Here is a 16,030-nt window from a genome sequence, read left to right on the forward strand (position 1 = left end):
TATAACAGATGGAGAACCTTTCCCAGTGGCTAATTTAGAGGTGACTTTTCGTGTTAATAAAAGCCCAGTATTGGAATGATACTTGACTGGTCCTTGTCTATGGCATATCAATTTTATTAACAGATAAACAATCATGGATACTTCCCTGAAACCTGGAAGACTCAAGATAGATCAAGATGCTGCCCGAGCTGGAGAAATTTTTCACTACTGGCTCCAGTCTTTTGAAGCATACATGCGAGTGAACAATGTTGTACAAGATGCTGTGAAAATGGTCCATCTTGTGGCCGTCCTCAGAGAAGTGCCCTACTCTGTGGTCAGAGAGACAAGTGTCTATCAGAACACAGTGAATCTCCTCAGGACCTATTATGATATGTCACAGAACACTTTGTTTGCAAGACATCAGCTTCACATTCGAAAACGAGCAGGAAAGAGCGAAGATGCTTTCGCGCTCACATTAAAAGGGCTATCCAGATCCTGCTCTTGTGCTGCTGTCACAGCCAAAGCCCACCGAGAGTCCTTGATGCTGGACGCATTCATAAGTGGATTGGAATCAGGGTACATCAGGCAATGTTTACTGGAGACCCTGGGCTTGACCTTTAATGCAGCTCTGCAACAAGTTAAGGTCCTAAAGTCTGATCTATAAGGTGATAAAGCTCATGAGAAAGAGAGGGGTGGTGAAGTGGCACCCCTGAGATCCGCCAGTGGGGATGATACACTGCTGAGCACCACTAAACCGCAGGGTAAAAGCTGCTACAGAAAATGCTACTTCTGCGGTTTGGTGCTACATTTTCGCTCCCAGTGCCCTGCGCAGCAAGCCAATTGTGCCAACTGCGGGTTGTGAGGGCACTGGGCCAGAGCCTGCCGTGCAGGAGAGTCCTCGCCTGGCTCATGCCGTGAGCTGAAGAAGGAAAAACGTTTGAGTGCTACTGCTAAACAGGGGCAGAGCCACAACACTGCTGTGCTGACCTGGAGAGCCAATGATACATCTCTAGCTCTTCTCCTCCTCTTCCTTCTGAAACCACAAGTGGAACAGAGAGTGACGAGGCGAACACCATCAGATCACTGCCACAGCGAGACCCTATTCTAGCTTCCTTGAGGATAAATCCAGATGGACCTCATGATCTGCAGCCTTCCACGATGAAGGTCGAGGTAAATGGGGAGCCAATTGACTGTTTGTTTGATTCGGGCAGTACAGACAGCTATATTCACCCTACGACCACTAGTGCCCTGAATTTTACCTTATATCCATCTAAGTGCAGAATCTCTATGGCTTGTTCTGGACTAAAACAAGATGCAACAAGTTGTTGTAAAATAACCCTGAAGATACAGGGAAATGAATATACGGACTTCAAATTGCATATACTCCCCAGCCTGTGCGCTCTGTTGCTTTTAGGTTTAGATTTCCAATGCCAATTGAAAAGTATCATATTGGCATTTAACGGCCCATTACCATCAATTACGGTACCCCTGTGTGGTATGTCGTGAATGATGTCATTACACCACTAGGTCACCAGGTGGCTCACTTGATGACCTTGTATATAAGCCCGGGGATCCCTTCCCCCTCATTCTGGCCTTGGTTTGTACAGAGGCAAGACCAAGGCCTCAAAGCCTAGCTGTATACCAGTCTATTAAAACTAGTGTTTTACCTGCACTCTGCCTCATGTAGTTTGATGCTAGTAGCCTACAAATTAATAGACTGCTATACATCTCCAGAATGGACGCCCCGCTAGACCTCGACTCAGCCGAGACCTGACTCAGGGACCCAGGAACAGAAATGGGCCCTGCGCACTTGCAGCCGAAAACGGACCGGCCAGAAAGCTGTGAGATCAGGATCAAGAGTGAGGGAGAGCCCACCCCACAGTCGTGGTGGATTTCGGAGGTGTCAGAAACACCCCGGGACAGGTAACGAGTGGCAGAGTGCCCTATCTGTTCATGAACCCACTGGGACCAGGATCAGCTGTGCAGCACACGGGGATCCTGGGGCAAGTAATGAGCGGCAGAGTGCCCTACCTGTTTGCGAACTCACCGGGGAAGCACACGGGGTACCTGGTGTACAACCAAGAGTCATGCCAGACACGGGTGAAGGGCATACAGCAAGTCGCCTTGCTGATCGCAGTTTACCGGCAGGATCGGGGTGGACGGGCTGTTACCCCAGAGCCATCCCCAACCTTCTACAATTCCCTGGAGGGGGCCCGCATCTCTGCAGGGGCGAGCGACCACGTACGAGAGGGATCAAGCCCAGCACGCATCTACCCCCTAGCTATTGAACCACAAACTGAGACTCAGCCAGGTACTGCGGCCAGAGAAGCTTGAGCTGGATCCCAGAACCCCAGGTGTGAACATGCATTTCGGTCGGTAGTATAGGTGTTTTTTAAATTACGCGGGTATAGAGGGAGCATCAGAGAAGGAAATGCTGATGTTACTGCTGGCTCAGCTGGGAGGTTGTCTGTACTCATTAATTCAGGATGCCAAGTCATACCGGGAAGCAATGGACACTCTGCAAAGACATTATAATAGGGGGTACAGTGAGCTGCACTCCAGGCACAGACTCATGACCAGGTCTTGAGCAGATGAGTCTGTTAGAGACTTTATTCTCGTGAGGATTTGGCGAGGGCTTGTTTTAAGAAAGTATCTGCCCAAGAGTACGCAGACGTCCTGGTGAGGGACAGAATCATAGCCGGAGTCAGATCAATGGAGATAAGGCTGAGGCTGTTGGAAAAGGGAACAGTGAGGCTAGATGAGGCTGAAACCAGTGCGGAGGCTCTGGAGGACTCTAGGAGCGAGCTAGAGGAGTATACTAAGCCAGACTCATGGGCCACTTACAGGGAGAGGTGCATGGGTGAACAAGGGCAACATTCCACAGCAACTGCCTCATTAGACTGTTCCAAGTGCGTTTTTTTGTGGGCAGCTAAAGCACCCCAGAGCCCATTGTCCAGCTAAGGAAAAGGACTGCTCGAGGTATGGAAAAAGGGGCATTATGCGAAAGTATGCAGAAGACTCAAGGCTCCCGTCAAAGCCCACTCTCATGCAAATGAGAGGTGGGAAAGATCTTCTCCTTCCCCCACAGGCAAGACGTAGTAGAATGCCATATGCTGTCGGCCATCTTGGGACACCAAGCAGCGGACACAGCGACCAGACGATGGCTTCGGTACTGAGTACTATGATCATGATTGGGATGAAAGCTCCTAGCAGAATGGAGGAAGCGCCAGGCTGGCCTCATTATGACTGAATCAGGCGAGTCTGCACGACCTATTGGACGCGACCGTTAGTATTAAGGTTAATGGGGCTACTGTATATTATTTGGTGGATAGTGGGAGTACAGAGACCTTTATAGACCAAGGGTTGGTAGAACACCTCGCGTTAAAAACATATCCCAGTGACCATCAGATCCTAATGGCATCTAATAACCACGTGACTAAGGGCAACCGCTTCTGCAGGGTCACCCTGTAGATCCAGGGTACGGTGTATGAGGAGTTTAAATTGCTGGTGCTCCCACGCCTCTGCGCTCCAGTGCTGCTGGGGTTGGATTTTCAGTGCCAACTGAAAAGCATCACAATGGTGCATGATGGGCCGCTTCCCCCATTAATCCTTAGAAGGAAGCGTTACTACAACCTCACGGCCCTGAACATAGAGCCCACCCCTTTATTCATGCACCTCATGTCTGACTGCACCCCGGTGGCCAGGAGGTACAGCCCAAAAGACAGGGAGTTTATTGGTGCAGAAGTCTGTAGCCTCCTGCAGGAGAACATTATAGAAAAGAGTTCCAACCCCTGGAGAGCACAAGTAATAGTAGTGAAGTCTGGGGAGAAGAGGCGTATGATCGAAGACTACAGTCAAATCATCAACAAATTCATGCAGCTGGATGCATACCCGCTTCTGCGTATTGCGGACATGGTAAACAGCATTGCCCAGTACAAAATGTTCTCCACTATCGACCTCAAGGCAGCGTACCACCAGTTGCCCATTAGAAAGAGCGATAGGATATACATGGCATTCGAAGCCAACGGCAGGTTGAACCAGTTCCTCTGCATCCCCTTTGATATCACCAATGGGGTATCCCTGTTCCAGTGGAAGATGGACCGCATGAAGGCGGTGTTCCCATACTTGGACAATGTTACGATCTGCGGCCACTCACAAGCTGACCTTGATGCTAACTTTGAACATTTTTTTCAGGCAGCAAAGGTCCGCAATCTAACATACAATAAGGATAAATGTGTCTTTAGCACCAAGAAGTTAGTGATCCTGGGCTACGTGGTGCAAAACGGGGAAATCAGCCCGCACGTGCCCGCTGCTAGACCTCCCCATCCCTCATTCTCAAACGACATTACTATGCGCAGTGGGTCCCCAATTATGCCAACAGGGCCCGCCCACTCATAAAGGCCTCAACTTTTCCCCTCAGCCCTGCTGCTATCAAAGCCTTCAAAGAGATCAGGGATCTGATCACGAAGGAAACCCTGCAATCCATTGACGAGACGGTCCCTTTTCAGGTAGAGACTGATGCCTCAGATGTGGCATTAGCTGCTACCCTGAATCAAGGGGGGCGGCCAGTCACAGACCCTCCAGGGGTTTGAGGCAAGACACTCGGCAGTGGAGAAGGAGGCAGTGGAGATATTTTCTGGCCTGTAAACGCCTCACCCTTGTCATGGACCAACGATCCATGACGTTCATGTTCGACAACCAGAACAGGGGGAAGATATAGAATGGAGGATAGAATTGTATTTACTCAGGCTCGCAGCTGGTACATTATTCTTATTTATTCTGTTTGCAATCCATTTTTTCCCTTGCCCTTTGCTTTTGCTTTTTACCATGATTGCATTTTCTTAAAATTAGTCACTTTTAGAGGGGGGTGATTGTGATGATGTAATGGGGAGGGGCATATTATACTGGTTGCTTGCTATTGGCTACAGTTGTAGAGATATAACTGGGATAACAGATGGAGAACCTTTCCCACTGGCCACCTCTAAGATGGCCCTTTACATTCTGTTAATAAAAGCCCAGTATTGGAATGACACTTGACTGGACCTTGTCTATGGCATATCACAGCCATTTTCAATCTTTTTTTGGCTATGGTCCCCTTTGGACTCTGCTGAATGGGTCCCTTCCCTGTGAAGCAGTCAAGTTTAATTGCTTTCTTCCGTACTTCTCTCCTACTAACTACATAAAAAAGATGAAAATATTATGCTACGTGAGGGACTAAATGACATAACCAGCTATCAACCAAATCTGATGCAGTAGAAGATGGCAAAACTTCACTCCCAGAGGAACTCAGTGCCTTCTACGCCAGATTTGACCACAGTAACAAGGAAGAACCACCCCCTCCGCATCCCCATATCCCTTGATGATCCTATCCTGTCCATATCAGAGGATGACATGCATCCAGTGGACAGAGTACCTGGCCAAGTATTAAAAATGTTTGCTGACCGACTCACCAATGTATGCACAAATATCTTCAACATCTCACTCTGGCTGGCATGGTACCCATCTATTTCATCTATACATCAATCATATCGTTGTCCAAGAAGAGTGTAGCAATCTGCCTCAATGACTTATCAACCAGTAGCACTAACATCAATAGTGATGAAGAGTTTTGAAAGGCTGGTGTTGAAGCATATAGGCTTCTGTCTGAGTGGCGACATGGATACATTCCATTTCACCTATCGTAGCAACAGGTCTAGAGTGGATACCATCTCACTGGCTCTACACAAATCCCTGCAACACCTGGACAGCAAAGATGCATTCATCAAGTACAGTTCGGTATTCAACACCATCAGCCCCTCAAAACTGATCAGCAAACTCCAAGAACTTGAACTCCACACCACACTGTGTAATTTGATCATGGATTTCCTCACCTCTAGACTACAATTAGCGAAGATTGGTAAGAACATCTCCTCTATAATCTCCATCAGTACCGGAGCACCACAGAGCTGCGTACTTACAGTAGCTCCCTGCTCTACTCACTTTACACCTACAAATATGTGGCTCGGTACAACAATAACATGATCTACAAATTTGCCAAAGATATCACAGTAGTGGGTTGTATAAGGAAAGGTAATGAGTCAGCATCAGGAGGGAGATTGAATAGTGCATCAATAACAACCTTGCACTCAATGTCACCAAAACCAAGGAGCTGATTATTGACTTCAGGAAATGTGTGGAAAAGAAAAAGTGTATATCATGGCTATTGTGATTTATGGTGTGAAAAATAAAAAATTTAAAAAAAAAAAAAAAAAAAAAAGGAAGGGAAAATCAGAGGATTCAGTGATCATTAGGGATCGGAGGTGGAGAGGCTGAGAAAAAATTAAGTATTTGGGAGTCACTATCTTGGAGGATCTTTCCCGGACTCAACACATGAATAGCATCATGAAGAAAGCATGTTGGTGTTTCTACTTCCTCAGGAGTTTGCAGGTGTTTGGTATGACACCTGAAACTTTGGTGAACTTCTACAAATGTATGGCTGCACCATGGCCTAGTATGGGGACACCAATACTCCTAAGCATAAAGCCCTCCAAAAGATAGAGGACACACTCCAGAACATCACAGCCAAAACCTTCCTCAGTATCGAGAACATCTACTGGGAACACTGCCATTGGAGAACAGCAGCAATCATCAAAGATCCACACCACCCAGCACATGCTCTGTTCTCACTGCTGCCATCAGGAAAGAGGTACAAGTGCCACAAGACTCACACCACCAGGTTCAGGAACAGCTGCTACCCCTCCACCATCAGACTCCTCAACTACAAACTCAGTCAGAGTCTCATTTAAGGACTCTTACTTGTGCACTTTATTGATTTTCTTTTTGTTCTCTCTGTATGGTAGTTTGTTTACATTCATTATGTTTACAGTTCTTTGTTTACATGTTTAAGCTGTGTAGAGTTTATTTTTTGCACTACCAATTAGTGGTAATTCTGCCTCGATCTCAGGGAAAAGGAATCTCAGGGTTGTATGTGATGCCATGTATGTATTCTGACAATAAATAGTTTGGGAAATCGATTTGGCAAAATCTTTTGAAAAATTGATTGACTTTACAGCATGCAATTATATCACTCTGAGGATCAATGAACCTCTCTTGAATTTCGGTGTCAATGTCAGAGGGTTGTTCCAATATCCAATATAGCATATCGAAGCAAAACAGGTCATTAAATCTTTTCTGCAGATCTGTGTGTATTTGCTTTAGGGTCTTCACATAAATAGTGATGTCCTTGTCCTTCAGTGAATATTTCTGACATTTGATATTGCTCCAATTGGCTTCAGGCTCTTTAGGGGAAGAAACAATGGCTTCCTTACCATCAATGAGTTTATTGTGTTTACCTGTAAGGTCTTATTCAATAAATTGAGTTTGTCAAGGATATCTGCCCGATAAAATTAGTCTACCTTTGCATCCATGAGTTTTTCTCTATTGTTTTGAAAAAGAAAACAATCGTGTCCCAGAATGCAACAAAATGACCAAGACAATCTCCTTCGGACAGCCACCTCACCTCAGCATGCAGCAGCAATGCCTGGAAATGTTCACCATTTTTTTCTATTACATGCTCCCATTTTCAGTTCATTTTCTTTTGAGTGGGACTGTCAGTTTAAGAGAACAAATCAGGCTGCATGCCCTGTGGACCCTAGAGATTGACTGTGGGTTGACAGGCTGAGGATAGCATGGACCCAAATTTAATACTTTGAGGAGAGAAGAAGTGCCTGGAGGCACAATTGCAGAGACCATGGAACCTATATGTTAAAGCAAAAGTACACTGTTTACTCAGGGGCCATTTTAAGGAAGCAGCAATTGTAGAAGCATCTCTTTGAAGGGATACTGTGCTGAAGTGGCCTCGTATGATAATAAACAATTGGTCTGATTTCTCACTGTAAGGAGAATGAGAATTCCCCACCATAGCCAAAGGAATGGTCACTTTTGAAGAGGGATTAGTGTGCCATTCCATGACCAAAAGGGAAGTTCACTATTTCGGCTGACCCACTAAAAAGTTTTGGAAGCTTTGTGAAAATCACTCACTTTGTGACCCCCTATGCAAAGAAAAGGGGAGTTTTGATTACCATTCCTCTGAAAATGACATTTCTTTGGAAGCAGCTCAACAAGGATTTTGTGAGTTTGCAACAGTCTGTCACCCTGGTCTTTCCCATCTACTCTGTGAGTACTTCTTTCATTCATTTAAGAGTTTTTGTGTCAACACTGGATTTCTGAGACTGGATTTCAAACTGATATTCCAAAATTGGGCCTGAACTGTAATGGTTTGGGATATTTCTGCAAACGCACACACACACACACACACACACACACACACACACACACACACACACACACACACACACACACACACATCTTTGCATAGTTGGGGGTTAAGTTTAGGTAAGTTAGATAAGGTGTTATATTATTGGTGATTAATAAATAAAAATATTATTTTAATTATAACATGATCTTGGCTAATTTTCTATTGCTGCTATCTGGGTACATAACACTTCACACATCTGCCAGAATAGATGGGTGTGAAGGGCATTTTATTTCATAAAGTTTACATTTTTTCTGACAATTGAAGGTGAAGCATTTAAAGTCCTCAAGTTTTTATCCATTAAGAGATCTCTATGAATAGCGCAATAAACAGTAAAGACTGAAGGTATAATATTTTACAGGCGTGTGGTGAATCCTTTGTATCATCCAACCATTGAAGTGGCGTCATCAATTACAAAGGCAACTACGTTCTCAAATGGAATATTGTTCTCATTTATGTAATTCTTAACTTCTTCAAAAATAGTCAGTCCCTTAGTATCTGTTTTCATCCTTCTGGAAAAACATATCTCTTCCACCAATTCATTTCCATTCTAGAATCTGGCATAAACCAAGAGAAGATTGTTGTTTCCTTGGAGAGTGGATTCATTTAATTGTAAAGAAAAATTCTTGCATTGCAATGAAGTGACTAATTGTTTTTCAATGTCCCTCGCTATCTAATCGATTCTTTTGGAAACACTGGAAGTATTCAAAGGAATTGCCTGAATAGTTTCTTAGGCATTTAACTTCATGATATCAGATATTATTATGAACACTGAAGAAAAAAAATAAGTAAATCAGTGACATTATGAGCATTTCCACCTTTAGCAAACAATTCACTTGTCTTGTATGATGCAATAAGACCCTTTTCTAATTTCTGTGATGTTTCAGTAATTATCTGTTTGAGCGTTGGCCTTCTCTCAAAATTATCTTGAAGGGTTTTTTAAATAATCCAAGGGTTTAACTTCCTTCTCTTTATGAAATGTTATTTCAGCGAGCTTGGCCTCATGCTTTTGTTTGAAAATGTACTCAAACAAATAAAATATATGAGCAGAAAAGGGTTTTGTGGGGGATATAATGAAACCACATAAGTATTCCACCGTAAGCTGCTGACACTTCTTTTTGCCAAAGAAGTCATGGGTAAAATTATTTCTGAAAGAAACAAAAATTAACTATTACAAAACAAAAGCACTTCTTATGAGGGTTAGCTCTAAAGTCAGCTTAAATTTTATGGAAAATAATGAACAATACATACCTTCTTCAATAAAAGCAAGCACAAGGAGACATATGTTCACAATTTGTCACGAAAAATCAAAGCAAAATGAGATTGCTTGTGGATGTGTGAAATATGAAGCAAAACATTTTGGCCTGCGTGCTTATTACCTGGAATTGAAGACAATAGAACAAAAGAGGAAAACTATGTGGAAGGCAATTCATAGCCAAACTTGGTTCCACGACAGTCAAACACAGTTATGTCGATGCAAGGAACACTCTGACAACACTGTAAATTTTCCGCATTTATCTAGGTCATTCTAGGCTGTCTCCAAATGTGCCAAACTTTGAAAAAATCTCATGTTGCTTGGCAACTAAACAGCAAAGCTCAGCAGCAAAGTCCTTTCCTTCTGCAAAATACGTTTAATTCATTCAGTTTCCATGTCTCCCTATACAACTTGCCCCCCACCCCAAATTAAGGATGTTGTTTATTGACTTCATTACATTCAAACACACTCTAACTGGTGCAGAGACAACAACCTACACCTGAACATCAACAAAACAAAGGAGATAATGGTTGACCTCAGAAGAGCCCATTGGGATCAATCTCCGCTGACCATCACAGCTCCACTGTTGAGGTAGCAAAGAACACCAAATTCCTTGGCATGCACCTGGCAGAGAATCTCTCCTGGTCCCTCAATACCAGGACCATTGTCAAGAAGGCCCAACAAAGCCTTTACTTCCTGCAAAAGTTGAGGAAAGTCCAGCTTCCAATCTACAGAGGATGCATTGAGAGCATCCTATGTAACTGCATCGCCGCTTAGTTCAGGAACTGTACCATCTCACAATGCAAGTCCCTGCAGTGGAGAGCAAAGACTGCTGAGGGAATTATTGGGGTCTGTCTCCCTGCCATGGTAGGCATTTATAACGGCCGTTGTTTGCGGAAAGCCATAAAAATCGTGAAGGACACCCCCCCCCCCCCCCCCCACCCCTGCAACCTATTCTCCCTACTGCTATCTGGGAAGAGGTATTGAAGTGTTCAGACTCTCATGACCAGATTGCAAAACAGTTTTTCCTCCAAGCCGTGAGACTTCTGAACTCCGGGGACACAGGCAAGCATATGCAACATGTAAACTTAAATTTATAAGTGATATATTATTTATAATAAAGTTTCTGATGTAATTTAGCCATGTAAATAACCAGTTCCATGGTCCAGAGAAACGCTATCTTGTTTTCACTGTACACTGCAATGTTTATGGTATGAACAACAAATAAAATGTGACTTGACTGGATTTGATAAGGAAGTTGAGCCTGCTGGGTCTAAACACTTCCCTCTGCAATTGAATTCTCGACTTCCAGTCCGGGAGACCTCAGACAGTCCAGGTCAGTAACAGCACACCCAAGACCATCACACTGAGCACACCCCACCCTCCCAGGTCTACATACTTAGTCCACTGCTGTTCACTCTGCTGACCCATGACTGTGCACCTAATCAGAGCTCAAACCACATCATCAAGTTCACTAATGATACCACCTTGGTGGGCCTGATCAGTAAGAATGATGAGTCAGCGTACAGAGATGAGGTGCAGTCGCTAACAGACTGCTGCAGAGCCAACAACCTGTATCTAAATGTTTAAAAAAAAGAGATGGTTGTGAACTTCAGAAGGACCCAGTGGGACCACATTCCACTTACTATTGATGGATTGACTGTTGAGATCGTCAAGAGTATCAAGTTCCTTGGAGTGCACTTGGTGGAGAATCTCACCTGGTCCCTTAACTTCAGCTCCATAGCCAAAACAGCCCAGCAGCACCTCGACTTCCTGGGAAGGCTGAGGTAAGTTCATTTCCCACCCTCCATCCTCACTACATTCCACAGAGGATGGATCGAGAACACCCTGTGCAACTGCAACTGCATCACTGCCTGGTTTAGAAGCTGTACTTCCTCAGATCGCAAGACCCTGCAGACGATAGTGAAGTCAGCAGAAAAGATCATTGGGGGCTCCCTTCCTTCCATGAAAGATATCTACAACACTCAATGCAGGAGGAAACAATAAACATTGTGAAGGATTCCACACACCCCTCATGCAAACTCCTTTCTGCCATCTGGTAGGACTCGGGCCCATACATCCAGATTGGCAAGAGCTTTGTCCCCCAAACCATCAGGCTCCTGAATTTCCAGAACATTTATAGATAGGATACTATGAACTGTTACTATATATGCCTTAATATATTTTAATGTGTTTAACTTCTATTCTAACATATTTATGTAAATATGCACCATGGTATGAATGATAAACAAAGGTGACGATTTGATTTCAGTCCATGGCCCCTCTTAAATGTGCTGTGCTGCCCAAGGGGGCCATATGGCATCTGTTGAGAATGGCTGAGTTAGACAACCCACACATTTGTGCCATCAAAGGCCTCACTGTCCTGAAATGTCTTCTGTTTAACTCATCTGGTCTTACTCTACCAACTGGACATCAAGCCTTTTCAAAAACAACTCTGCCTTTCCACTCCATCTTTTTCCACCCACTTTTTAATTACACTCCAAATATCTTCTCTGGACGTTTTCATATGAACTTCCAGGAACAGTTCTAATTAACAATGAAAGTATTGTCAAATACTCCATTGGAAAGATTTTTCAAATATATTTAAAAATTACCGATGTACCAAGTGAAAATGGAAAGAATGAATTATAAAGAAGAATAAACACTCACCTTTATTTTAATCCTGTTGTATGTGCTACGCACAAGCCACCCTCGGACAAATCTCTGAATAAAGATAGCTGCCTTCTTTTGTCGATAAGGACTCGGACCTGATCTCTTAGGATAAGAAGCATCTATAAATTCATCATGTGGTTTGGAAATTTCCAGTCTTCGAGTGCGTGTAGCATTGAAATTTTGTAGGCTGCAAAGGAATTTAACATTCAGATGATTTTACGTTGGGACAGGTTGATGTACTTGATATATTAAGGTGTCATGCCCTAGATTTTAATTTGATGCTTACTTCGTTTCCTAATTTTATGCATTGGTTCCAATAATTATAGCTGGGTGAAGAATGATTTTTGATAAAAAGTTGGTGCAGATAATTTAAGTTTAAAGGGAAAAGACCGATTTTTTTTCCTAAATATAATAGATATTTAATGTCATTTCTTATATAAATCTGTTTTCTACCAGACAGTGCAGCAATCCTAATTCTGGTTGGACCATCAGCCCTATTATTTTTATTATTGGCACCATGTGTGATGTTGGTTCCCATGGAAGAGAGCCAGCTGCAAGAGAAATATAGCATTGCTAAAAATTCTTGCACTATGTGGCTCACAAAATACTTTAATAATGGCAAACATTTACTGAGACAAATATAAAGGATCTGTAAAGGCATTACTACTTGTTATAGTCACTGCTTTGGCAGTCATCCACTCTCTGTAGCATCATCTGATAAATAGTGCTGAAATAACAAACCAATTGAACCAGATTTACATTGGAAGATGAACATGAAGGAAGAAGGCTGATGTATATCCTCTCTTCAGTGCCTCTACTTCCTCAGGAGATTGCAGAGGTTTTGTATGACACCAGAAACTCTGACAAATTTCTACAGAGGTGTAGTGGAAAGTGTGCTGACCTGCTGTATCATGGTCTGGTAATGGGAACACCAATCCCCTGAGCATAAAACCTTTCAAAAGGTAGTGGACACAGCCCAGGACATCACAGGCAAAACCCACCCCTTTATTGAGTACATCAATAGGGAACACTGCCATCAGAGGGCAGCAGCAATCAACAAAGACCCACACGACCCAGCACACGCTCTGTTCTCGCTGCTGCCAGCGGGATAAAGTTATAACTGCTGCGAGACTTGCACCACCAAGTTCAGGTACAGCTGCTATGCCATCAGACTCCTCAACAACAAACTCAGAGATTCATTTAAGGACTCTTACTTGGGCACTTTATTGATCTTTTTTATTCTCTCTATATTCCACAGTCAGTTTATTTACATTTGTTATCTGTTTACCATTCTTTGTTTGTTTACATGTTTACTCTGTGTACAGTTTATTTTTTGCACTGCCAATAAGTGGTAATTCTGCCTCACCCGCAGGAAAAAGGAATCTCAGGTTTGTATGTAATGTTATGTATGTACCCTGACAATAAATCTTTTTGGAAATCTTTATGCATGTATTCTGACAATAAATAGTTTTGGAAATCTATTTGGCAGATCACTCTTAAACCCAAAAATCTTTTTAAAAATTGATTGACCTTACAGCATGCAATTATGTCACTCTGAGGATCAATCAACCTCTCTTGAATTTTGGCGTCAACGTTGGAGGGTTAATCTAATATCCAATATAGCATATTGCGGCATAACAGGTCATTAAATCTTTTCTGCAGATCTGTGTGTATTTGCTTTAGATGCTTCACATAAATAGTGAAAAAGGAATTTCAGAGTTGTATGTGATGTCATATAATGCACTCTGACAATAAATCTGAAAGCATGAAATCACATATCCATTATGTCCAGTCAAATATTAGTGCTTTGGAAGTATAAGGACTAGACTTAACTCAGGAGAATGAAAGATGCATGGAACAATTTACAGCAGGAAAGATTCATAAGGTCAAGAAATGAGGTACTCAACTTCTTCAACAGATCATGTATCATTCTATACTTAAGACATGTTAATTTGTAAAGAAAAGCTCAATAATATTTCTTCCTTATCCCATTTCTAAGGGATTAAATTCTAAAATGTCTCCCAGAACTTCCAAATTTCTGTTAATAGATTTGCAGCTTCACAGATCACAGGAATGTTTCTTTAATCATGTGAAACCCATTTCCAACAAGGATCAAGTCCAGGAGTCTTTTGACAAAGCATTCCTTTGATTTAATGCAATTATTGTAACCCAACAGTAAATAAATGCTGTGTTTAAGGAATCAGGTCAAACCCTTTATATAAAAAAAAAAGACCCTTTTTTCAGTAGCATGATTAGGTGAATCAATTTAATAAATAGGATTAAACAGAATGAATGAAGAAAGAAAATTAGTCCATAAAATATCAATAGTTACACAATAGGAACAGCAGGGAATGGCCAACAGGTTAGTCAACATTTTGGTTATCAAATCTTTATATTTTAGTCTAAAGGATTCACACCCAAAATGACTGACCATATCCACCCATGGATGTTCCTCTAGCAACTCTCTGTTTGGAAACTATATATTTCATTTCCTCATTCAGATCATTATCTAAACAGGAAACAATTGAAGGCCATGAACCAATCCCCAGGATGCTCCTCTAGTTACATCTTCTTGCCTCAAAAGAACTCAGTTATTCACACTTTTTAAAAATTTGGCAGCCAGTTTCAATCCATTCTAACATACTCTCTCTAATACCTTGGGCTGCTAATTTATGTACCAGCCTCAAATGTGTCACCTTGTAAAATGCTCTTTAGACATTTTAATACACATCTACAGGTTCCCCTCTATTAATTCTTCTTATACTCCCAAATAATTCAAGCTAATTTGTCAAATATGACTTATCTTTCATAAGGTGATGGTGACTATATTTTCAAGTTTCCCAAATTATCAGTTATTTCCTAATTGATTGTTGACTCTCACATCCTGAGAACAATAGATTTCAAACTAATTAGCCTATAAGTCCCACAATTTATCTTCCTTTCCTTTTGAACAAAGGAATCACATTGTCTGTTATCCAATTTAATGAGTTTTGAAAAATTCAATTGGTCCATTATCTCTCCAGGCACTTTCTTTAAAATCCTTGGGTACTCACTGGGACTCAACACCATTCTCTGTAATTGGATCCTTTCAGGAAGGCACAACAGCAATTGCACCAGGAGAAGAATGAAGTGGGCAAGTCTACAGGCCACCATTATTTTGATAGGAGCTCTATCAAAAGCATCCTGGCTGGCTGCATCACAGTATGGTATGGTTGCTGTAGTGAAATGGATTGGAGGTCAATCCATAGGATCATAAGAGTGGCAGAGTGGTATTTCCCCATCAAAATGATCTACAAGGATCCGTTGTCTGAAGAGGGTACGCAAAATCATTGAGGATCCCTTCCACCCTACATATGGCATCTTTCAGCTACTCACATCAGGGAAGAGATACTGGAGTGTCAGAGTAGCACCAAAAGGCTGAGGAACAGCTTCTTCCAATGGGCAGAGAGAATGCTGAACGACCAAAAGAACCACTCACACTAACCACCCAAGACTCTCATATTCATGAAACAATATTTATAGTTTTTTTTATTTGCATAGATGTAATACTTGTCCTCCAGATCTATTGCTTGTCGATATGTGTGTTATATCTGGTTGTGTGTCTGCTTGTTTTGCACTGAGGACTGGATTATGCAGTTTCGTAAGGTTGTACTTGTACAATCAGATGACAATAAAATTGACTTGACTGAGGTGCTGAACATCACCCTGGCAGCTTGTCCATTGTTTGCCCTGTGAGTTTCTCTAATATTCTATCCTGTGATTGAGATTTTTACGTTCGTTCCTGTTATTTGAAATTAGCTTCTCTGTTATCTTCAGGATGCTTGCAATGT

At 42.4% G+C, this 16,030-nt stretch overlaps 1 protein-coding gene across 15 annotated transcripts in view; it reads right to left on the reverse strand.

Annotated features, from left to right (window-relative positions):
* Window positions 1–16,030, reverse strand: part of LOC138758057 (uncharacterized) — a 356,156-nt gene that overhangs the window by 219,326 nt on the left and 120,800 nt on the right. For all 15 annotated transcript variants that reach the window (XM_069926419.1, XM_069926421.1, XM_069926422.1 and 12 more), the window contains one exon: window positions 12,198–12,387. In XM_069926419.1, the coding sequence (XP_069782520.1) occupies window positions 12,198–12,387 (190 nt within the window). The remainder of the gene's footprint in view (window positions 1–12,197; window positions 12,388–16,030) is intronic.

Source organism: Narcine bancroftii, chromosome 3 (genome assembly GCF_036971445.1).
Source record: "Narcine bancroftii isolate sNarBan1 chromosome 3, sNarBan1.hap1, whole genome shotgun sequence".
Taxonomy (NCBI): domain Eukaryota; kingdom Metazoa; phylum Chordata; class Chondrichthyes; order Torpediniformes; family Narcinidae; genus Narcine; species Narcine bancroftii.